The 23,859-nt window shown below is 49.8% G+C and overlaps 7 protein-coding genes across 7 annotated transcripts; 2 read left to right on the top strand and 5 right to left on the bottom strand.

Moving 5' to 3' along the window:
* Positions 1–4,474: 4,474 nt before the first annotated feature.
* CI109_104604 (uncharacterized protein) lies at positions 4,475–6,024 on the bottom strand (the record flags this gene model as incomplete). The annotated part of the gene is made up of 7 exons (XM_032005914.1): positions 4,475–4,524; positions 4,587–4,811; positions 4,893–4,988; positions 5,069–5,282; positions 5,355–5,652; positions 5,792–5,901; positions 5,992–6,024. 7 exons carry the CDS (start codon positions 6,022–6,024, stop codon positions 4,475–4,477), a joined length of 1,026 nt encoding a protein of 341 aa, XP_031859698.1.
* A 556-nt stretch (positions 6,025–6,580) lies between these two features.
* On the bottom strand, positions 6,581–11,093 carry CI109_104605 (uncharacterized protein; the record flags this gene model as incomplete). Its single annotated transcript, XM_065967525.1, has 30 exons — positions 6,581–6,649; positions 6,712–6,813; positions 6,897–6,965; positions 7,035–7,243; positions 7,306–7,395; positions 7,450–7,570; positions 7,623–7,740; positions 7,849–8,093; positions 8,155–8,223; positions 8,270–8,285; positions 8,336–8,400; positions 8,452–8,502; positions 8,566–8,572; positions 8,635–8,716; positions 8,781–8,807; positions 8,929–8,988; positions 9,042–9,099; positions 9,150–9,242; positions 9,302–9,396; positions 9,456–9,499; positions 9,562–9,600; positions 9,687–9,741; positions 9,832–9,886; positions 9,945–10,144; positions 10,202–10,262; positions 10,326–10,364; positions 10,416–10,517; positions 10,584–10,625; positions 10,683–10,726; positions 10,814–11,093. The coding sequence occupies 30 exons, from the start codon at positions 11,091–11,093 to the stop codon at positions 6,581–6,583; spliced, it is 2,607 nt and encodes an 868-aa protein (XP_065823597.1).
* Positions 11,094–11,868: 775 nt separating this feature from the next.
* On the top strand, positions 11,869–14,443 carry CI109_104606 (uncharacterized protein; the record flags this gene model as incomplete). The annotated part of the gene is made up of 7 exons (XM_032005916.1): positions 11,869–12,012; positions 12,078–12,482; positions 12,559–12,762; positions 12,819–13,273; positions 13,333–13,800; positions 13,871–14,224; positions 14,302–14,443. 7 exons carry the CDS (start codon positions 11,869–11,871, stop codon positions 14,441–14,443), a joined length of 2,172 nt encoding a protein of 723 aa, XP_031859700.1.
* A 344-nt stretch (positions 14,444–14,787) lies between these two features.
* On the bottom strand, positions 14,788–16,482 carry CI109_104607 (uncharacterized protein; the record flags this gene model as incomplete). Its single annotated transcript, XM_032005917.2, has 3 exons — positions 14,788–16,054; positions 16,160–16,272; positions 16,429–16,482. 3 exons carry the CDS (start codon positions 16,480–16,482, stop codon positions 14,788–14,790), a joined length of 1,434 nt encoding a protein of 477 aa, XP_031859701.2.
* An 872-nt stretch (positions 16,483–17,354) lies between these two features.
* On the bottom strand, positions 17,355–19,778 carry CI109_104608 (uncharacterized protein; the record flags this gene model as incomplete). Its single annotated transcript, XM_032005918.1, has 7 exons — positions 17,355–17,506; positions 17,585–17,729; positions 17,860–18,472; positions 18,549–18,607; positions 18,682–18,994; positions 19,160–19,401; positions 19,581–19,778. The coding sequence occupies 7 exons, from the start codon at positions 19,776–19,778 to the stop codon at positions 17,355–17,357; spliced, it is 1,722 nt and encodes a 573-aa protein (XP_031859702.1).
* A 645-nt stretch (positions 19,779–20,423) lies between these two features.
* On the bottom strand, positions 20,424–21,060 carry CI109_104609 (histone H3; the record flags this gene model as incomplete). The annotated part of the gene is made up of 4 exons (XM_032005919.1): positions 20,424–20,522; positions 20,588–20,733; positions 20,800–20,922; positions 21,000–21,060. 4 exons carry the CDS (start codon positions 21,058–21,060, stop codon positions 20,424–20,426), a joined length of 429 nt encoding a protein of 142 aa, XP_031859703.1.
* A 1,048-nt stretch (positions 21,061–22,108) lies between these two features.
* On the top strand, positions 22,109–23,175 carry CI109_104610 (uncharacterized protein; the record flags this gene model as incomplete). The annotated part of the gene is made up of 4 exons (XM_032005920.2): positions 22,109–22,146; positions 22,305–22,421; positions 22,923–23,011; positions 23,078–23,175. 4 exons carry the CDS (start codon positions 22,109–22,111, stop codon positions 23,173–23,175), a joined length of 342 nt encoding a protein of 113 aa, XP_031859704.2.
* Between the last annotated feature and the right edge of the window lie 684 nt (positions 23,176–23,859).

Genomic DNA, 23,859 nt, shown 5'->3' on the forward strand with positions numbered 1-23,859 from the left:
CCAACGAAGCTTCGGCATTGTCGAAGTGTTCTGGGAACAGGGAAGTCCACAACACCTTGCACGTAAGCAGTGTCGGCCCTAACGCCCTTGGCAGAGATCATGAAACCAAGGAACTTAACTTCTTCACGCTCAAACTCGCACTTCTTAGCGTTGAGATAAAGATTTGCCTTGCGAAGGATCTTGAAGACTAAGCGAGTCAATCGTCGAAGTTCCTTTCGACTCCTAGCATGCACGATAATATCGTCGATGTAGATGATAACTCCTAAACCCAAGAGGTGAGCGAACAACTCGTTCAAGAAATGTTGATACCCTGCCGGAGCATTCCTCAAACCATCTCTGACCACCGTGGATTCAAACATTCCAAACTGAGTTCTGAAGGCAGTAAGTTTCTCGAACCCTTTGGCCATTCGTAGCAGCTGGTATGCGCTAGGGAGGTCGAACTTGCTGAACCACTTGGATTTCGAGAGGTCGAGAATGATCTGGCTGATAAGAGGTAAAGGGTAGGCATCTGGTATGGTAGCATTGTTGAGCTTTCTGTAGTCAACAACCATCCTATACTTCCCGTCCTTTTTCGGTACGAAGAATGTGGGGGAGCCGTAAGGAGAATTACTGGGACGAATTCTTCCTGCTGCTCGTTCCCTTTCAAGAGTTTCCCGAAGGGCTTCAACTTGTTCAGGACCAAGCTCATACAACGGTGCAGGTTCGAGAACGGTGCCAGGTTTGAGTTGAATCTTCAAATCGTATTCTCTATGGGGAGCAAGAGTCTCTTTACCCCATCGAGGATGAAAGATATCGAGAAATTCGCGGTACGCTTCGGGGACTAATTCGAGGATTTCGGCGAGTTCCTCATCGGAGAGTTCCATTGATTCGGTAAAGGATGGCAAGGTGCTGACATCTTCGTCCAATTCGTCGGAATCACCCAACGCGACGGCGTACAGTCGATTCGGAGGGGTGTCACTAGGACCAGGGACGTTACTGCCCTTCCATTTACTCGGTTGACTCACAGGGATGGAGTTGGGAGGACTCGAAACTTCCTTTCCTCCTCTGTTTCGCGAAGCAGCCTTGCTGGAAGATACTTGCGCAACCATTGACGAGGGTGGAACCGGGGACGAGGGCGAGGGCGTGGGCGAGGACGAGGACGAGGACGAGGACGAGGACGAGGACGAGGACGAAGACGACGGCGAGACTGGAACTAGAGCTGGGATTGGTAGTTCTGCCTCCCCTTCTGGTTTCAGAACCTGCACTGTACGACGACCGAAGTCAATCTGTACCCCATTCTCCTGTAGCCAATTGTAGCCAAGGATAACATGAATACCAGAGAGCTTGGTGACGTCGAAGCGCGTGATCCCAGAGAAATGGTCCAGGCGTAGTGTTTCTTCAACGAAGAGTGATGTTGGGCCAGATGAACTGGGTTGACCATCGATAAGCGTGATAGTCCGAGGTTTTTTGTATGAATTCGTCGAAAATTGGTGAAGTTCGACGAAGTCGCTATCGATATAATTGTAAGTGGCTCCGCTATCCAGAAGAACCACCACGTCGTGACTTGGGGATAAGCCTAGTTGACCAGCAACGGCGGCTTGTTCTTTCCTGAGGGGAATTAAGTTACCGTGAGCAACCTTTTCCACTTCCGGAAGGGGCGATGAGGGTATATCTGATTGGTATCCAGAATCCACGACTGTTTTTGATAGGTTTTGAGTTTTAATAGAGTCCGAGCCACCACGAGAGGGAAGAAAAGAGAAGATTTGATACTGAGAAGGATGAGAAATGGATACGGGAGAAACGGGAGCTTCGGAAATCGAAGAATTAGGGAGGGGAACAGAAGACACAACGCTAGCAGAGTCAATACTGGGTATATACGAGTCCGGGGTCAAGGCAGAGAGATTAGATGACTCAGAACGATGTAACTCTCTGACTCCATCGTTCCTTAAGCTTTTGGGTCCGCTTGCCCATGAGGCGTCGCAGGACGGGGAGGTTGAAACGTAGGACGTGAGGAAACAGTACACTCCTTCGCGAAATGGCCTTGTTGGCCACAACGTTTACAGAGTCCTTCGGCGATTCTACGGTTGAGTTCTTCCGTAGGAAGTTTTCCTCTAGGGGGAGCGTTTTCGGATGGTGACGAAGCAGCAACAGGAGCAGGATGTGAAGATGAGCCTTGAGAAGGATTGGACTTAGCGTTGCTACCATCCTTGCCCTTCTCTTTTTCCTTCTTCTTCCTCTCCTCTTGTCGTACACGAAGACGGTTGTCGAGTTTGACGATATAGCTTGATAATTCGTTGATGTCGTCGAAAACCCTTCCTGACCGAGCGATTTCGTCTTGAAGGTCGTCCGACAACCCGTCAATGGCCCGTTCTAGGATAGGCTCTGGGTCTTTCCACCCCAATATAGCCACATACTTCCTAACCTGAGCGAAATACTCTGCAGCAGTACCAGTCTGCTTGAGAGTCTTGAATTTTCTCCTGGCCGTAGCCTTACGGTCGGGGTCTCCGAAGTTGTCTTGAAGGAATTGGAGGAACCTCTCTTTGGAAAGAAGCTCTTCGGGAACAGGTCGGACTTCCATGAGTGGCATAACCGCCTCATGTGCAGCCCCCCGGAGAAGATTGTACATGAACATGACCATAACTTCTTCAGAAGGGAATCGAGAAGGTTGAAGTTTGAATGTCATTTCGCACTGATCGATGAAAGCGTCGAGCTTATCAGGTTTGTTGCCAAAGAATAGATCAGGCGTTGCTGACTTAGGTTCTCTAGCCGAAGAGGATGGCGTGGTCGAGAAGCGACCATGGTCTTGACGACTCATCAATGCGGCGATTGTTCGCTGACTATCGGTGAGACTCGTTAATATTTGAACGAGATCGACGGATTCGGCGGGAGGTCGAACGAAGTTGTGTCGAGGGGATATAGGTCGTCGTGCACGACCCTTTCCTTTCGACGATACTCGAGAGGACGGTCGAGTCGAGCTGGGTCGTAGGTGTCGACGGTTCTGAATCGCTCGGCGTGCGTCGGAATCAGACTCGGCATCACCATCGTTACTTGAAGAATCGGGATCGTCCTCTTGCCCAGCGTACAGAGGGTTGGCTGTCACTTGTGGACGAGAAGGACCAGCAGAATGAAGTGGCGGAGGGAGACGAGGTGAGGGAGGGGGACTAGGGGAATCCATGATAGTGTTGTGTTCGGGAAGGATAGCGTTGAGAGCAGCGGTTTGTGATCTAGTGACCGGAGCTCGAGACATGTGAGAAGGGCGCAAAGGATAGGTGTCGCCGAAGGGCGCAATGAGCTAGAATAAGGTCGAGAGGAACGAGGGAGTGTGATAGGTAATAGTGATTTCCCGATACTGTCACGATGATCAACAGAGGCTTCAGTCAATGAGGCCCTATCACACCACGGAGACAAGGTTGAGTGATATTCGCCAAAGGCGTCAACTATAATGACGAGATGGGCGAGATACTCAGCGAGAATGACGAGAACGACGAGAATCCGAAGAGAACAACCTCAGGATGAGCGTTGTGGCCTTGGACTGACTGAAGGCTAAGTGATATCGTCAAGAGCGATAGCAAAGGTTACGGTGTATGACTTTCAATCGGGAAATCACTAAGGAAAAGAGTACAAAAGATGAGAATAGCCATTCTCCTATATATCCATCCATCCATCCGTCCATCTACGTTGAGCGATATTCTACAACTCGGCGAGTTCGTCGAATTAGACCGAATAAGAGATGGGTTCGTTGAATGAAGTTCTACGAGTTCGACGAGAATAGCGAGTAGTGCGGAGAGTGCGTCGGGATCTTGTAGGTCACGTGATGTATGTGGCAGTGACCGTCATGACAGGCAATGAGGTCAAGTGAGATCATTGCTTGGGGTATGAAACAAGTACAACTTTTGTAATACAACAACACTTGTCCAGTAGACCAGTGCCACACCTCTGTACTGCGTCGTGCGGCAGTTGAGTATATCACCGACTCATGCAATCATGACATCGCCCGTAATTTCATGAGGTCCGTTTCTCCTCCAAGCGTGGTTGTGTTGTCACCCACCGGCACGACAGAAGTGGTTCTGCAAGCCCTGTCATGCAAGCATCCGACGAGAGGTGGGAGAAAACGAGATGGAGGCTGCTGGGCCGATGATCAAGGAAGTAATGACGTAGATAGATATCTTGACGAATAGGTGAAACGCAGAAGCAACCACGACCTGCAAGGGGTGATCAAGATAAAGGGTCGCTTTGCCTTTGTTTTGCGTTACGCCTCTCGGGAGAAGGTGCTTGCCATGCGGTCTGGGTTTGATTCTGTGTGCTGAGACGATAATCGAGAGCGGATAGCTTGGTTTGCACCTCTCAATGCGGCGCTAGGGACGATACCGCCCGTGAAGCCGTTCACTGGACCAGCGTGCATCATAAAAGTCATTGAGTGCGACTTTACGCCTCTCAGTCATTGATCTGTGTTCATCTTACATCTCTATGCGATACAATCATCTCATCTCGTTCGTCAGTAATCATCATCTGCTCCTTCGCTCGACTCGTCTCCTGGTACCACTTCTACTCACACCAATATCAGTCTGAGGCCTCTTATCTACTTTGACTGTCTTTGCATGACTCACCTGCCACGTTCATTCCCCCTCCCATACCAGGTAACGTCTTTGCACCCGTCATTCCTCCACCTCCACCGATTTCAGTCTCCGCATCCGAGCTGGCTATGGAGATAACAGATTTGGCAGGACTGAAAGCTGGTGATGATTCTTGGGTGGTGATAGAACGGTTGGTGGGTGGTCTGCCGAGTTTGGAAGGTGGTAGTGCCTGACGTTGGAATGTTGGTGTCGGTGTAGCTGAAGACAAACAAGAATGTGTCATTGTTGGGATCAGTGTTCAACCAGCAGGGAATGGGACTTTTGTCATTGAGCACTTACCTGAGCTCGTAGCGGAACCCAACTTGGACTTTTTGGGAATTGGGACCTTACTCGGTGATCTTCCTCTCTTCGCACTGTTACTTCCATTGAGAGCCTCTATGGAACCCACACGCGAAGACATCAGTCCCAATCCAAAGTATATCATTGAAGCACTTAAGGAGAGGCTTGCGACTCACTCTTCTTCTTGCTTCCTGAGACACTGTCGCCATCCGAACCCCAATCGCCATTATCGCTCGCTGCGCTCTGACCGGCGAGGTAGGGTGACGGACTAGATCTGTCATTGTTCCCCAATCGAGCTTTGACAGCTGCGCTTCGAGCAGCCCCTCGTCTTGTTGAGCCGTTCAAACCTAAACAGCTGGACAAATGAGGAGCATATCGATTTGACGAGATCTACAAGAAGTGGTCGATTGCATATTAGCGAATTGATGTAAATGCCATCTTTGCGTATCAGATCGCACTCACCGATCTTCCACAGACTAAACAATCAAAAAAGGCATTCCCACTCCCATCTACTCTACCACTCCCACTGCCTATACCAGTGGCTCCTCCAGTCCCTCTTTCAGGTCCAATCGGATATCCACCTGATCTACCTGGTCCTGATCCGCCATTCGTCCCTTCTAACAGAGAAGGTTGTGGGGACGCTGTTCTTGTCGTACTTGCAGAGGGTGCAGCATTGGTATCGGGTAGTTGAAGTGTGTTGGACGATGAGGAAGAGGCAGCCGTTGATGATAGCGATTGTAGAGGGAGATGGGCTCGGCATCTGTAAGTATATCATGTATATCAGCCTAAGTCCACTGTGTTGCACACTACACTGCCAGCACGGATCATATGACCATACAGCTCACGCATGAACAGCGTAGGAGAAGGCCACAAAGAAAGAACCTTGCAAGCGCACTCACCTAGTCCCACATGTACCGCAGATGACTCGTCCACGCTTGATCTCCCTATGTGCAGCCATAGCCGTCGACAGGATCATATCTCCAATCATCTCATCTAATACTGCTTTCGCCTACAGGAGAGCATACATCGCCAAGGATCAGTATCCATCCGTTTGTGCTAGCGTACCGCGGCTGTGTGTCGCACGAAAAGGTGAACTTACCGCCTGTCGGATCTCTGTTGCTCGGTCTCCCATCTCGTCTATCGCACCGTAGGTACGTCGATCTCTGACTCAAATCTCGCAATAGGAGACGGGAAGTGGATCTCACTCAGTATCAGATGTGATTATCAGCCGGAGCGAAGCGGATTGGCAGTCTGCACGGGAAGGAGCGTTCGAATCGGGCTTGATAGGACAAGTTTGGGATGATAACAAGAGAGTGGACATTGAAAGTGGACAGAGATGAGCGGACTACCCTGAGACATGTGCGGGTCACGTGATTCGATCTCATCGCAGTGCGTGATGCAAGTTGTTATTTGTCGAAGCAGATGTTGGATGTACTCGTATACATACATGTACGCTTCAGACCAGAGAGGAAAGGAGGAAAGGGTACATCCACATCCCTTGTACCGTCTTTGTAAGTGCAACGGGAGAAGAGATGCACGAGGCTGGCTAGGAATTATTGAAACGCTCACGAAGCGACGAGTGCATGTAACGTGTTTCATACATCATGGATCGTCCTGAATATATATAACTTGAACTTCTCACCTTGATCAATCTCGGTTATAGACCCCTTGTACTCTCCTACTACACACTATACATACAACGCCAAGGTATATGGATTGACGGACAACCAATCGCCTTCCGTCATCCATTTCAGGCCCTGAAAGTGAATTTAGGAGGCATTAGCCACACCCAGTATGAAGCTATATGCGGATCACTCACGATGAGGAAATCGCATGGCATGTCTACAAGATGGCCTCTGATCTTAGAGAGCTCCTCCTTCACCTGCTGCAGGGATAGGGTCTTGTCCGCAACGTGGCCGGTCTGTGTACACAGTCGGATCAGTTGCGTTGTTCGTAACATCGTATCCACAAAAAGGGACACTTCGGCACCGAAAGGCAACTCACAGAGATACCAGCGTTGGGTGCGATATACGCCTTGTATTCTTCCCAGTTCTTGACAGAGTCATTTGGTACCTACATATCAACAGTTAGCTAAATACGTCGGATTGAGAGAGAGAGAGAGAGAGAGAGTGGTGCACTGACCGGCCGGAAGACCTTCTCAAACGCCGCTCGGTTTGTCCTGCCGGTCCCAATCCAGAGGTCCTGGAACTCATCCGAAAGTACATCCTCAACAGCCTTGTCGTATTGGGAGCCAAAGTCGTAGTTGTGCGGTTCAGGAGCAGGGTGCATGGCGGGAGTGGGTTGGGTTTCAGAGTTGTAAGCTGGTTGAGGCGGAAGCAGACCAATGTGTTCTGATGCGCAGGTGATTGCATTAGTGAACCGCCACAGGTGCAATGCACAACCACAAGCTCACCTCGCATGAGTGTACGACGAAGGGTGGTCGCATACGCAGATGCCATGTATTTCTTCCCGTCCATCATGGACTCAACCATCTCGCCGTCCTCTGCGCAGTGTCAGCCCTCACTTCACAGGCAAGAAAAACGTTCACTGCACTCACCAATCACGACAGCAATCTCGGAGTCGTGGTCACCCTTCTGAGAACGATCATTCAAGTTGGCACTTCCGCAAATTACTCGTCGATCGTCAACGATCATGAGCTTGCTGTGAATGTAACAGATCTGAGAAATAGCTTCAGTGGCGATTTCTTGCTTCAATGGCGGGGCAGCTCACCTCGGAGACGATACACGCCAGTTCCTCCTCGTCGGTACCATCCCATTGTTCATCGAACAAGGATGTCTCGTCCAACATGGCATGTTGACCGACTGCGCCAGTGTCAGCCTTGTCATGCCTGTCCATGTCACGTTCAGCATAATAACTTACTGGTATCGGAACTTTCAGAGGATAGGTCATCAGCACACTGTTCATGTATCGCACTGTAATGCCGCACACCACTCACATATGCTTATCGTCATTCTTAGCAGCCTGCTCGAATCTCGCGATGATATCCTTGGCTTCATCCACAGTTTTCGGTAATCTAATTGCCTTCTCGACTGTCCCTTTCTTACCAATCTGGTCGGCTCCTTGAGTCGAGTCATGAGCTTGTTCGATGTTGACGACTTCATCTGAGTCGCCCCCTACATCTTCTGATCCGACGTATATCTTTGCCAGGGCAACCTGAGCTTGGTGGAACGTGATACCGGACTGTGCATCATGATTCAGGTCAATGATTGCGTTGCTTGAGTAATGGATAAGGAACACTTACTTTTTCCTCCATGCGCTTGATCGCCCCACGAGGGTTGTTGATACGGTCATAACTTCTTAGATTCCAGAACTGTAAAGAGGGTTAGACGAGTCAATCTTCCGAGTTGTGGACTTACCGAGATGTAGTCCATACTGAGCGCGTGTCAGCATCGAGTCGAAGCTTTCAGCTAGAGATTACTCACGGCTCGAATCCAGCTTCCCGAACCATTTCAAAGATAGATGCCCCGCCACGGTTGATGGTTCGGTACTGATCACTTGGGCATCAGCAGCGAAAGGATTTTAAGCGGAGCGCACGCACTTGAGCTTCCATAATTGCCTTCAGACCAGATTGCGCCTGAATGTCTCCCGGCTATAGTCGTGGTCAACACTCCAGCACAGTGGGATCAAAAGAGATACGGATCCTGGTACTTACGAACGCGCTGCGATCGGTGGGTTCGTCAATTTCGTTCTGACTCAAGGTATGGAATTAAGGTGCACTCACGGAACAGCGGGTATGACTACTGTGATCTTGAATTTTCTACCTTCTTGAGCAGCCGAAATGATTCTCTGTGCGAGTGCGAGAGCTACGCGAACAAGGATGAGATTGGCACGGGTGTAGAGGTGGTGAGTCGGACGCCACCAGCTCACCGATGAGGTTCTCGACCGGCTGACCACCTTTGCAGCTCGAAATACTGCGGATTTCGTCAGTCATGACATACGTGGTAACGATCGACGACTCACACTATCAAAGAACTACAGTCAGCCTAGCACAGATACTGGACGATTCTACACTCACAGAATTGGTTCTCTATGTAGATGCAGTGGTTTGCTTCTCTGATCAGACCAATGTATGCCTCTGTCATGCATTTGTCAGTACCACGAATCCCAATCACCAGTGTCTCAGCTCACGTTGGATGCTGTCTTCCTTCAATATTCCATGACTCCAATCCGCAGAAGATCGTACAACCTGTACATAAATCATTAGCACAAATGGGTAGGACGTGTACCAATACCTACCTGAACTCGACACTGTCCATGAGGTACAGGCTCGGCAGCTCGAGGAGCATCAGAGGGGGGGAAGTGGTATGGGTGGAAGAATTGACGACCGCGCTGTGATACAGGGATCAGCCCCGAACTATTCTGACACCCGTCTGACCTGAATCACACACATCTTTCCATTCTGAGAGATGAGGATGGTGAAGTCGGAACTCGTTATCCTTAAAGGTTTTCTCTTCACCCTTTGCAGCAGATACATCGTCCCAAGCTGAGCATACGAGATCAGCGTTTCAGTAGAGGACTATTACTGATTGAGATTGGACGCACGGTATGGCAATGCAAGCCAATCGAAGTGATGATCATGCTTGTACCTGTAAGAAGAAATAATCAGTGCCATACGACGAGGAGAGGTCCAATACAACCATCGACGCACTTGATCGTCTTGACAAAGTCCCATCGCTCTACGAAGTGTCTAGGTTCGGTGTCTAAGTCAGCGTTGTTCATCGATTGGAAGCAATATTGCAGGAAAGGCAAAATTGGGAAGCCTCGGGAACTCACTGGACGAGGTCAATGACTGCGGGTCCAGCAAGTGTCAATGACACATCATGCCATGCTGTGAAAACCGAGTTAGCGTTTTGCAAGTAGTAAACCGTCGAACGGAAGTGGCTTCGAAATAGAGTGGCGGACCTAGAGGACCACTCACGCATCCTTGGTGCCTCCTGTATAGCAAGGGCATTTGATGTATACTTGTCTACAGTCTATCGTGAATCTCGTCGTCAGCGATACACTCAGACAACGCATGGTCGACTAGCTAACCTGGAAATCCATAATTCTGGAATTGTTATAATCTTGACCCGGGAACAAACTTTTGAAGAACTCTGTAGGATGGACATCTGCCAGAGGGTGGTTACGAGTATCCCATCGACCAAAGCACGCGTCGAGACCTCCCATAGCGGCGAATTTGTTATCTACCGCGCAGAGTTTCTCGTGGTGCGAGAAGTAGTATACAAGTTCACCTGAATGAGTAGGCAAAATTCAGCTTCGAACCACTTCCTCTTTAGGATATGACTCACCTCCCGAGTGGTCCGGATGCCGCATGACGCAAATGTTATCATGCAGATCCTCGAGAGCGTGCTGGAAGAGTGGATTCAACAGGGTTAGTAACCAAAATCCTAGCTAACGTGAAAGTACACTGACCTTGGTATGCTTTGACGAAAGACTCATGGACAAATCCACCTGGTTATGTGGCGTCAGCGAGTGCACATTTGCACTGCAATCCGAACACACCTCCTTGTACACCATTATATATACCCTTACACCCTCTTCCGCCTTCCTCTTGAGCAGTCGGTCCAAACGCCATTCTGGGAAGAGCGCAGCTGGTCGTCGGAGCTGTATTGCGATGATCAGGATCAGTTACGAGAAATACGAGACTCATTGAATACTGAGCAAGCTCACTTGAAGTTCTGGTGAGAGCCACCAGTCGAGAATCATGATACACTGTCGTCAATGCGGTCAGTCACCGTTCTATTCCTGTTGAGTCAAGGCAGATCTCACATGCTCAGCCTTATCTATCATCTCTGACATTGCCCAGAAGTAGTCTACATGGGACGACCAGACTTGTCAGCATCTTGTAGAGGATAGCTTCTTCCTCTGCCATTGCTTTTCTCAAGCGACAGGTTACGTACCGTGACCATCGACATGCCATTTCGCTACATTCCCATCCCTTTCACCGGCAAAACTCCTAAATCTATGACCATCTCTTATCGCCTCCATCTTTGCGTCCACCTCCTGCTCCCATGCTTCATCATGACGATGGTTCGGGTTGATTGTAGTCGAGATGGCAGTTCCGAGACGGGATAGGTCGGATGCGAGATGGTCGACTCGGGAACGAAGTTTGGAGATTGGATGAGAGGTCGGGTTGGGTTTCTTGGAAGAATGATGGTGGTCCGCAATAGGCATGGACATGGTGGTCAGAGATTGCGAAGCTGTATCTGATCACTCGAGATCGTAAGAGCGATAGTTTGAATACTAACGCTGGAGGTGTTACCTGCTTATCGGTAGGGATGAATGCGCACAAGACCGGGACGCAGCGACTTGCGAAACATCGTCATAACAATCTTACGTCATCTCCACGTGGCACTATCCACCAAGCTTTGTACTCTCACGGCACAGTGAAGAGAGCTGTCCTGTCTATTTCCAGACATTTGGTGGTTACACTGATCGTTTGATCGCTCCAGCCAATATACGAAGTTACCCTCCAGGTGTGCATCGAGGGGAAATGTATGGTCATTCACCAAGGGGCCGCATAGCGCGAACCGATCAGTAACCTCACTCACTCATAACGGAGTTCTGTACCGAGCAGTGGGATTAGACGTGATCGGGATGTACACCGACATAGATGTCTATGCCAAACCTTCATGCATCTCTGGGGCAGTCGGTGAGCTCGACCGCGAAGCCACATGAATCTTAAGTCGCATGAGCATGCATAGGTCTGACGAACACTGCTCCACTTGAAGACAGCATTCAAGCCCTCGACAAACCCATCGGTGTTCAGTTACGTAATATAACCTGACGCGTCTTCGGGGAAAGTCAATGTTGGTGGGCGTCGCGCCCGCGACTTTTGTCCATCGTCCTCATCCTCTTCGTTAGTAACCCGGTGCATCGCTTGTTCTCGCACGTCACGGCCCATTTCGATATCTGTCTACTCGAACGGCTTACCTAAGCCCTACAGGTTGCCTCGATGCCTCTTCTACAACCCCCTTCAGACGATTTACGTCCTTCCGATCTATCATACACTCACGCTTATAACTCGATCGTCTCGCGCGTTCGAAGAACAGGAGGAGCTGGATCAGCCGGTGTTGTCATCCTAGCGGGTGTTGACGTGGTACGTCCAAACGATTCACCATTCAATCACTGCAAATGATATGCTGATTCATTGTCACCATGTAGGACGGACTGCTTGCTGCGCGAATACTCGCTTCGTTATTCAAGAACGATGATGTTCCTTACCGTTTAGTACCCGTAGGAGGTTATGCCGAGCTCGAAGCGAAACGTGACGAAGCTCTTGCTTCTGAAGAACTGCACACACTCATTCTCCTTTCTCTCGGATCATTATTACCTCTTTCATCGTATTTCCAGCTACCGAAGAAGTGCCATCTCCATATTATCGATTCGCATCGTCCTTGGAATCTGCAAAACCTCTTCGGGCTAGATATCGATGTGGATGACGAGAATGAGGAAGGAGAAGGTGGAGGAGGCAGTGGAGGAGGTGAGAGCAGAATTTGGGTATGGGGAGATGGGGAGGAGTTGACTGAAACGATGGACGGAGTGAGAAAGAGCTGGGAAGCGTTAGAGGTGAGCTATCACGACCCGCCTCCTCTTCTCGCTATTTGGGGTGAGCACCAAGCTGACGAGTCTGTCTACGATGCAGTATGAGCCGTCAGATTCTGGATCAGACAGCGATAGTGATAATGAAAGTGACGACGAAGCAGAGGAAGAAGAGCCCGAAGAGGAGGAAGAAGACGGAGATGGGAGTGAAGCGGAGGGATCTACATCCAGACAAGATCGAAAGCGGCGGAGAACGGGCTCGAATCAACCAAACAAGAAACGTCAAAGAGACGAGGATGATGATAGGGTGAGTGTCTGCTATACTACTGCGCTCCAAGTATGCGATCACTGATCTGCGCTTAGCCTCGACGTCTGCCCCGGGCTGTACGAGACGCGCATTACGATCGAGTACAACGTTACTACGAATCCGGAACATCGTACGGTCAATCCGTCGCCCTCACGATCTACCTCCTCGCTACCGTGCTCGAAAGAGCAGATAATGACATCCTGTGGTACGCTATCCTTTCCGTCACATACCAATATATCACATCTCGAATAGATCGCGATAGGTACGAAGAGTATCATACCGTCTTCCTCGACGAAGTGGTACGACTAAATCATGAGCCGATAGCGGGAGGATTGAAGATGCCCAATCCGGATAACAGGAGTATAGCAAAGAGTGAGGAGTTGAGATTCATGTTATTCAGACACTGGAATCTGTATGATGCGATGCTGCATAGTGGATATGTGGCGGGTCGGATGGGGATCTGGAGAGAAAGGGGTAGGAAGAAGTTGCAGGGTTTGTTGGCAAAGATGGGGTGAGTTCGATTCGATGATTGATATTGTGAGACTACGTGCTGATTGAGGTGTCATATAGGTTCTCATTACAACAGTGCCAACAAGCTTACGCTCATATGGACATGGACCTGAAACGTCAATTACCGAACAAGCTCGAGTCCATCGCACCGGAATACGGACTTGTCGAGCTTTCTTATCCCTCATTCACACGAGCATACGGATTCCAACTATCTTCTTTATCTGCTGCTGACGCGGTCGAAGTAGTGTCATCATTACTTGACATTGCTGTTGGTGTTCGTCTGGAGATAGATCGAGCAGGCGGTAAGAACGGTGGAGAATGGTTTGGCGGGACGACGCGGTGGAATGTAGGGACGAGAGATGCCGAGGGAGCGAGCGGGGGAGATGGGAAGGAGAATATAGATCCGAGAGGGGCAAATGGGGATGGGTCAGGAGCAGGTGGAGGGGAAGATGGCTCAGGACAGGAGAAGAAGAAGGAACAGGATTGGCATGTGACGAATTTCTGGGTCGCATACGATGCTTGTGACGAGTGAGTCAGCGGGGATGGATACTCTTGACGTCTAAGTGCAGAAGGAGCTGACGATATCTGCCTTCCTTAGCGTAACGTTATTGCGACGCTCACTACCACTGGCGATGACACTGCACAAAGCCATCATTCGCGCCGGCTCCGCTTTGCTCGACAAATCAATCATCCGATCTCTGCGAACGTTCCGTCTAGCGATCCTACGCGAAGGACCTGATTTACGTCTATTCTCACATCCTTCCACCTTATCACGGTTAGCACTTTGGTTAGTGGACGCGACACGAGATCGATGGGCGGAGAAACAGTCAAAACAGGGTAATGGGAAAGTGAAGAGTTTACCATTCGTGGTCGCTTGTCTCAATGAAGATAAGGGAACTTATCAAGTAGTTGGAGTGACGGGTGCACCTGAGTTTGGCGATGTTAGGAAGAAGTGAGTGCAACGGCTGTAGACTTGGGCGGCAGGAGAGGATTGCACGACTGACCATGATCTACGTTCACGTTTGATAGTAAATTCGGATTAGCGTTTCAACAAGCTGCAGAAGAATCAGGAGCAGGTGCCAAGCTTGACATGTTCGATACGAGTGTTGTCGAAGTCCGACAAGAAGACTTGCAACAGTTCATCGAGAGTCTTCATCTTCGATCGGGATAAGTCGATTTCATGCGTTCTTCATTCCGTCTATCTTACGTATCTACATCTTATACGTTACACCTATCTGCCTATTCTATATTTGTCTATGTCTGCTCTTGGTTGTTTCTAGTTTCTTTTCTGCTACGGCATACAGTAGATTCTGCATTTCCGTATTCAATGTATTTGTGTTTTCTTTCGGGTCCATTCCGATGTCCGATCCGATTCGTCCGGTAGCTGATACAACATTCCTGACAACGGTAAACGTCAGCTCAAGCATGTTACGATCAAGCACAAAGTAGAGAAATGAGCTCACCTATCATTGGCCTCAAATACAAATACAAAACATAACCAATACCTCGTCGACTTCATGACCAAGTCAAACATCCTAATTCTCTTCGTCCCCCTTCCATCTTGCCAAAAGCCTTCATCAAATCCGGACAACTCTGATCCAGATCCGCCATGATCCCTCTCTTCATCTCATACTTCTCGGTCTCCCTCTCGACCAGAAGTTCCAACTCATCTTGGTTTCGACTGCCCTCCAGAGGCAGAGGGAAGAAATTGACAATCTCCCACTTGAACGGATGATTTCGAATATGAGTCGAAGTGATCATACCGTTCCTCCCTCTCGTGGTGGCGAGAGTCTGTTCGAGCAGGGTGTAAGATGTTTGAAGACCTGATACAAGGGCTTTTCGTCGATCTTCCAACAGTTTCTCGCGCCATAGTCGTCTTTGGTCTGCGAGAGCGACAGTGGCTGCTGCATCCGGTTGCTCCGGTGTACCGACTTGAACTGGTTCTTGTTCCCCTGCTCCTCCAGCTAGGTCGACTGTTGGTTCAAGGGTTGAAGGGGGCTCGACTCCGCCTTGTGGCTCCGTACATGTCGTATGTATCATCTTCACCTTGACCCCGGGATTTGGCAAGATCAAACTCCAAACCTCCCCTTTCACATCAACCTCTTCCAACTCTTTCCACGCTTGTAGTCCAACACTCAATCCTCCGAACGTATCCCACCAACCTTCCCTTCTTCCTCTTCCTCCATTTTCCTGTTGTTCAGCTTCCGTCTCAGTCTCGTTGACTTCCAACATCTCTTTCCTAATATCGATCGTGGAATAGTCCACAATCACTTTCTTCGGCTTGACCAACGAAGGTAAGTGTGAAGCCCAGAACGAAGCTAGGATTCTCGGTGCTTGTGATCTACTCAATTTGTCATATAACGAATATACCCCCAGGGGAGTAAAAGTCACTTGTTGTGCTGGAAGTGGTGTTGGGAGTTTACTAGCCAATTTGAGTGATGTTCTCGATGGGTAAATATCAAGTTTGAGCGAGGCGATCATGCTTAACGCTTCTAGTTTACGACCCCGTTTGATGATCGATCCAGAACGACCTCGTTTGTTCCCACCGACACCTCCGCCTCCGAAGAGACGGAATTTGTCAGAAGGAAGAGAGAGGAGTTGTTGGAGTTGTTCGTCCGATGTGATGTGCACGTTCGTGTAGATCATAGGGGTAATCAAAGAATAGTACGATTTGGAAACTTGAGAGAGGACAGAGAGGGTACCGAAGGATTCGGACGAGTGGAGGAGGGTCAGGATGATGTGCAGGAGATCATAGGGGAGAGGGAGTGGGGTCCGTTGGAATCTACACGAGAGATCCGACTATCAGTATTCACTCCGATGTACGAATGTACGAATAAGCACAAGCACAAGCACTGAAGCAAGTGTCTACACTCATACTCATACTCACGGCTTGGTAGTTGTGGGGAGAGTGGGCGTGGTCCTCCCAGACGGGAGAGGACTGTCTATACTGATCGTCATGGTCGATTGTCGCGTCGTGAGTTCGATCGATCCAAAGCTTATCTGAAGAAACGAAATCTATTCGTATCTATATCCTTGTCTACTCCAATATCTATATCTCTGTCTATTTCTATTCATCTCACAACAGTCTTCGCTCAATTCATGAGATTCTGCGATTCAGCTTATTTCGATGCAAGTACAAGGCAGCGAACAAGTCACAACTCTCAAGGTATGGAAAGAAGAGTGACAGATTCGATAGATTCCAGCGTTCATCTATCAAGAATTATGAATCCCCCAACAGGTCCACAGTCCACGGTCCACGGTCCGCGTAGCCCTGTAGACAGACGTCGACGATAAGGCGTCACACCAATCATCAGTCCGGTTACAACAAGAATGTGATAATAAAAATACAAGCTCACTCTCGCCGCGCGTTATCTCCACCCCCTTTTTCACCCTCGTGCCGCGATAAGCCGATAAAAGTCAGAGTCAGGTAAAACGGTTGATCATCGGCCCTTTTTCACCGTTCCGGGGGGAGAAACGTCCCGCTGAGGAGAGAGATTGATCCCTTTCGGGTCAGATCAGGGTGAGCTTCTCCTCATTGGTACTAACTGTCGGGGGCTTCGCCAAGGTGAATGTGCTAGAAGAGATCGGAATGTGCTTGAACAAAGCCAACTCACGTACCGTAACGCTTTGAGAATCTGGTCAAGGGCTGTGTCAAATGTGGATATAACCCGAATAAACCGATACCCGTTTGCGGGGTAACGGTTAGTAACGAGTACCGAAAGGGATCAATCTACCTCTGTACCCTCATTCTTCTCTTCACTTTCAAATCGAATCACCCTTCATATAATTACTTGACACTTGGCAGCGGATCAGCTCAACGAACAAGCGTATGATCTCGTTCCGTCGCATTTCGACACAGGGACATGGTCAATGTCGCGGACCGAAGCTCCACTCAGGTTGGGCAAGATCGTGAAGCCTTGAAAATGAGCATTCGCAGCTAAATTACGCAGACACAAGCCGCACTCATCATCCATGACTACTGTATGCATTTTACGAAATAAAAGTTCCCCCAGATAGCATAAAGCGATGATAGCTCATCTGGACTTCGTCAGATCCGCATAATGAAACAGATGTGAAGAACCTTATTCCTCCGCCTCTAAGGATTCTTTGATCTCCTCCAATGCCGAGTCAACCTTCTTCACCTCTGGACTACTGTCGTCCTCCACGGTAGGAAGTTGTTCGCCATCGTCTTCTACTATGTCTTTGCCAGTAGCTTCGCCAGAGATAGCGACAGCTGAGCGAAGTGAGGAGAGAGGAACACGATCATCAGCGATATGTTCGACAGTGTCTGCTTGAGGGAGTGTGGACTCACTGTGGGTGGGCTCCTTGGCACCGCCAGTCTCGTTGGCCTCGGCTTCAGCGACAGCGTCGTTCTCTTCCTCCTCATCGTCTCCAGTCAGGACCGCGTTCTTCTTCTGGAGCTTGGCGACGAGCTTCTCTACTCGCTCGATTTCGGCCTGAATGGTACAGCTACGTTAGCCTCATGCTCCCCGAATGGAACTCATTGGAGATTGGAGCAAAAGGTGCGAATCAGATGGCCGCAACCATCATGTACAAACAAGGATTTCGACGGGCATCCCGACTAACCTTAGTCTTTGTGGCGGAGTTCGCCTCGTACCAAGCCTTCTTCGTCTCGAGATCATCCACGGTCCTTTGCAGGTCTTCCTTTCCGCTTGGTGGGGGGATACCAAGACTCAAGAGGGCAGTGAGCAAGTTCATTGGCAGGTTGACCGCACCAGAACTTGAGCTAGTGGCACCAGTCTCGCTGGCGGGAGTAGCAGCACCGCTTCCCGCAGAGGGGGTTCCCTTCTTTCCGCTAGCCTTCTTCTTGGACTTGCTCTTGCCACCTCCGAAGAAACCGCCTAACTCCTCATCTTCGCCCTTCTTCTTCAATGTCATACCCTTGAAAGCATCCTCGTCCACCTTTCTGATCTCCAAAGCCTTGACACCCTCAACGACAGACGCGGAGTCGGCAGCAGCGGCAGCGTGAGTGGCGGGGACTTCGCCAGAACCGTATTTTCCCTTGAACCAACCGATCAAGACGTTACAGTCGTCAATCTCGGACGTGAAAGCGGGGATCTTGGCATCTTCACGGAGTCGGACAATCTCTTCTTCTCGTCGAGCGGCGTCTTCTCGAGCCTTATCGGCCTTAAACCTGTCCTGACGAGCTTGTCGGTCGGCCTGGACCTTCGCGTAATACCTGGGTAGGGGGACAAATGTCAGCTTGGGATGCACGGTACGACACACCCAGTCACTGAAGTACATGCCGCACTCACTTGTCATTGTCCTCTCGGTGCTTCTGGGCAGACTGTCTCTTTCGGTTGTACAGCTCATCCTGATTGCTGCGTCAGCTTAATGTTCCAGAGGAAATTGTTGATATTACGTGGTGTTTGACACCACAGAACTCACCATCTCGGCGGACAAAGCATTCCTCTCGTCAAACAACTTTCCTCTCTCCTCGAAAGCCTTGTTTCCCTCCTCTCTCAAGCCATCCATCTCCTTCTTCAACGCATCGAATCGCTCGCTGACCTTCTTCGCTTCGGGGTCGTCGAGCTGCTTCTTGAGCTCGTCGATCTTCGCTCGATCAGCAGCGATAGCTTCGTCTGTTGAGCCGGTCGCTTCGAGAGTCTTACGAGATCGTCGGAGGAGGGTTATTTCCTGCAGAGCTTTCTTCTCGTCGACGAGCTTCATGCTACCGGACTCCACCTGCTTGTCCAGGGCTCTGCAAGGGATAGACAATCGTACGTGGAAGTGTAGCAAGGCGAGAGTGGAAACAGGAAGTCAGGGGGAGGTAGGAAAGATCATTGAAAGAGCAAGGACATTCATGGTTAGCGAGTTCACTCGAGGCATTTGAATCCAAGCCCAACGCGAATAACATGACACTCACTCAATCCTCGCGTCTATATCAGCCACGGACTTATATCCCAGCTTGCCCCTTTGAGTCTGCACATCCTTAATCTTCTTCCCGACGTTCTCTTGCAATCGCTTCATCTCCTCAAAGAGCTTGTTACGGTCTCCCTTGAACTTGGCCTGGTCGGAACGGAGCGAGTCCATCTCGGCTTTGATGATAGATCGTCGGTCATTGGAGGATGGGGATTGAGAGAGAGCAATTCGGGATCGGACGGCGTCCTGTGAGCGAGAGAGCCAAGTTTGATAGCAATGGGGTTGGAATGCCGAAGGGTACGTGTAGCATGTATTGAATTAGGAGGTGACGGATAGAGCAGAGACAAAGCGGTAGGAAGGTAAACAATTCCATCAGCTTCTGTTCACCTTGGACAACGCCAACAAAGGCCACAGGATGCACGTACAAGCTTGACTTTCAACGCCGCAATCTCCTTGTTGATGTCCTCCTGCTCTGCATTGTACTTTGCCTGATCAGGCTTTGTGAAGTGACTAGCTGTTGAGCCATTCGACTTTTTCTCGCTCGCAGCACCTGCAGCAGGGGCAGGGGCCGAGCCGTTGGACTTGAGCGCAGAAGGCTTGAGGGAGGAAGTAGGAGGGGGCATTATGGATATGCGCTGAGGAGAGGATGGGGGTTATACGAGTTGAGAAAGGTTTGAGGTATCTGAGTGCAAAGGTGAGATGGAATGAGATGGACAGAGTTGGAAGTTAGTTATGGAGTGCTGGAGGTAGTTGCGCGCCCGTGATTCGCGGGCACGTGAGGCGTTCAGGGATTCAACGTGGCACTTTTGGGAGAGATAAGTCAAAGTTGAGTCGCTTAGGTGTCCACTTGTAATGGTTCGATTTCGACGTGATGCAGCGATGCAACGTACTACTGCTTGGCAACAAGGAGCAGCTCGTCACTTGCAAATGAGCTGTGCGGCTGAGGCGGTGTGCCGTCAAAATGTAAAGGGAGGTGGCAATAACTACTGTTACCGGCAGCTGCCAATACGTCTAAGAAACGCTGCAGCGGAAATATGTATGTGATAATGATGCATATGTGAATACATGATTGGCGACGGGGAACTACGAATGCATAAAAAGCTCAACCCGTAAAATAGATGGAAAGCGAAAACAAAGTGGTGAAAATAAAAATAATGATAATAATGACGAAGGAGAAGAATCAGGTGACGCGCGGATCAAGTGACATGATAAGAGCAACTGTCTTCTCTCCCCTTAATGCTCAGACTCTCCTAATAGAGACGAGTAGCTTAAGACCTCTCGCCTCGGAGTCGTCGAGCGAGCTGAAGGTCCTTGGGCTGGATGGTGACTCGCTTGGCGTGGATGGCAGCAAGGTTGGTGTCCTCGAACTGTGGAGAAGGGGGATTTGTAAGCGCATATACAAGAGGAAGAATGTAAGTGAAATAAGACTCACGAGAGAGACGAGGTAAGCCTCAGAAGCCTCCTGGAGAGCGAGGACGGCGGAAGACTGGAATCGAAGGTCGGTCTTGAAGTCCTGAGCGATTTCACGGACGAGTCGCTGGAAGGGGAGCTTTCGGATGAGGAGCTCGGTGGACTTTTCTACAAGTGGAAATATAACTCAGCACAGATCCTCTTGGAGGAAGGAAGGAAGGAAGGAACACTCACGGTATCGCCTGATCTCTCGGAGAGCAACGGTACCGGGCCTGTACCTGTGGGGCTTCTTGACACCACCAGAAGTACCGGGACCGGAAGCCTTGGTTGCGGACTTTCGAGCAGCCTTGGTAGCGACTAATAAGAAAGAAATCAGTATGGGTGGCAAATGACGAGGAAGGAAAGAAGGAAAGAAGGAAGGAAGGAAGACTCACGCTGCTTTCGGGGGGCCTTTCCACCGGTGGACTTTCGTGCGGTTTGCTTAGTTCGGGCCATTGTGATTAGTGATTGATTGTATTGGTTTGAAAAGTTGATGAGATTGTTGGTTGGTTTGATTGGTTGGTTGTTGAGTGAGTGGATGAAAAAGGAAGGAAGAGAAACGCAAAGTGGGAAGGGGTTTATATATGTATCGCTGGGTATAGAGACTGGGATCGTTCGTCACCAAAGCCAGCGATCAACCTCCACCACCCTTAACAGCAATAACAGCAACAAAAGGCAAACACGCCGGGAATCATCCATATTGCCGCGGCGTTATCGAGCATATCACGTGATATACTTTACTTTCTGACTGGACGGGATTTTAGTGTATGCACGATGCGAGGTTGGCGGTGATTGTGACAGTCTCAAGGCAGCATAGGGAAAGTAGCTGATGTGATGTTTGGGATCTTTCGTACATATACCCTCACAGGGATGTGCTAGGTCAAGACATGACGCATATCTCGGCAAGCTACAAAGATGAGAGACAAAGACTTGTCTTACTGCTCACAAGGTCCGCTCTTCAGAGTTCGTCGCCTTCAATCTCCGTTCAGTCTTCCATTTGGGTACAATGCCTGCTCCTCACATCTACTTATGACTTTCATATATGACGAGTTTATATCTTGGTTAGACGGGAGGCCAAGAGGTCACAGTCTCGATGCATTTGTCCTTCTGTTGAGCTAGACTTGATCGTGATGTGCACTTGAACGCGTTATCGCTTCACTCATACCTCGTCGCAAACCACATCAAGAATGTCCGCCCTTCTTTCCGGTGTGGTCTTGCTGCAACTGTCATCCTACCGCATACAGACTACTACCTTGTACACTCCTGGCAATTGGTCGTTCATGTGGAAACCGTCAGCTGGGGACTTGATGTCTGTAATATCCGACTAGATCCAAATCCAACTCAAATCATCTCCCTGCGCGCCTAACTGTATCAGCTACTCAATCAATTACCTCCGTAACCTTTGCTGCTTCCCCGACATCTTCTCCAACCAGAATAGACCTATTCAACGTTGATCGTTCTTAGCTCTTTTCTACTCTTAGGTCTCAGGTATCGTCGAATCATCATGTCCACTCCCGTCAGCACATACTCAGCAGCTCACCGGTAAGCTCCTCGCCATCCTTTCTCGGAAACTGTTAGGCGGAAAAACTGATCATAGGTTCTTTCTCTCTTCTTTCTGCTCCTTCGTCCCTTCCAACCACTATCAATATCGATATAACGTTTCGACAATCGGTAATATACGACTGCGAACACGATAACAGACTGTATGTCAAATCACTGTACAAGCGATATCTCGTCAACTCTTTGAACTGGTACATCCGAAGAGATCTCTGGAGAGAAAAGGCCATTGAGATCAGGGCAGAGTTTGAACGGAACAGGTGAGTGAGATGTGTCTTGACATCAGACGTGATCAGTGGAAAAGAAGCAGTCATGCCAAGAGGGGTGGGGCGGGGAGCATGGGGATGGAAGGACATGAAGGGGCTGTGAATGGCTTTGGAGGTGGGATGGGAGACGGCTACTACTGGTGAACAATTGAGACTAGCCTTGATTGGGGAAGGTTCAGAAAATGCAAAGGCCAACTCGAGCGCAAAGGAGATGGGCGCAGCTGTGGTAGCCGAGCTGGAGGTATTGGTGGGATCAAACGAAGAAAGAGAAGGAGAAAGGCGCGGCGAAGTGGTGGAGGAGCTAAAGGGGCGAATTCAAGCAGCGGCCAAATGCGTTGTGGGTGGAGGAAGTTGCTTTTGCAGAGCGGCGGGTCAACCTAGGAAGATGCTCAGAGTGCCATCATTCTGCCCTCCATTCCGATGTGGTCGTGATGACCATGGTCGAATTTGTCAAGGCGATTCGCTGACACCTCGTCGTTTTCCCCACTTGCACAGAAACATCACCGACCCCCGAGCACTCGCTCTCGTTCTCGAACAAGCCGAAGAGAAGCTCGCCAAAGAAGCCCACCCCGACCCTTACAGACGTGAGCTACCTCATTGACTGAACTGTGGACGATTGAACCCTCAGCTGACTATCTTTGGGATCGTAGCACCCCTCTTCCCTGACGGTACAAAATGGGAACGTAACTTACCCCCTCGGATGTTCTCAGCAAAGGAAAAGGCGGACGCTTTGGCCGCTCATCATTAGGTCGAGAAGGGAGAGACGGTTCGAGTACAGTTGTGTAGCATTATGGATATGCACAGCTTGAGCATTGCGGTAACCAGTATATGCTGGAGGTGGTTGCGTGCTAGCGAGGTAGGCTATGAACCTGCTTCATACCTTATACCGATGGGACGATGAGCGGAGCGACGGCGATCGCGATTGATTTGCGTCCCCATCATCTGAAAAAAGATGGGAAGTATCTCCAATACAGGCGGAGGACGGACACTTCAACTTACTACTGCGTTGACCAAAACTCGACGAACAACCTTGGGGTGGACGAGCTGGACATCTGTTTGGTCTGACATCGCTTTCGTTGTTTGCAAGACCGCGAAGCTCGTGCATGAACTTGTGTCAGAAGCTAGGGTGGAAGTCTGTACTGACCACAGCAGAGCACCACCTCTCGACTGAACCGAACAGTCATTTCCATTCCTCGAGTGGTGAAGTTTCATTGGAGGAGGAAGCAGAAGTTACGCCATTCATTCTGAAGGGCACTCGGCGTGTTGGGTAATTCGACCTTTGCAATGCTTCGCTCTGAGGTTGTGCTTTCTTGCCTACTCTATGAATGGCTTCAAGCGAGCAGGTGCTAGTCACCGAACATCCATGCATGTGTCAGTATATCGGTCCGCATGTCCTCTATCACCATGTGTTGTTGGCCAAAGGACGGCGGCG

The sequence above is a fragment of the Kwoniella shandongensis genome, chromosome 8 (genome assembly GCF_008629635.2).
Source record: "Kwoniella shandongensis chromosome 8, complete sequence".
In the NCBI taxonomy this organism is placed as follows: Eukaryota; Fungi; Basidiomycota; class Tremellomycetes; order Tremellales; family Cryptococcaceae; genus Kwoniella; species Kwoniella shandongensis.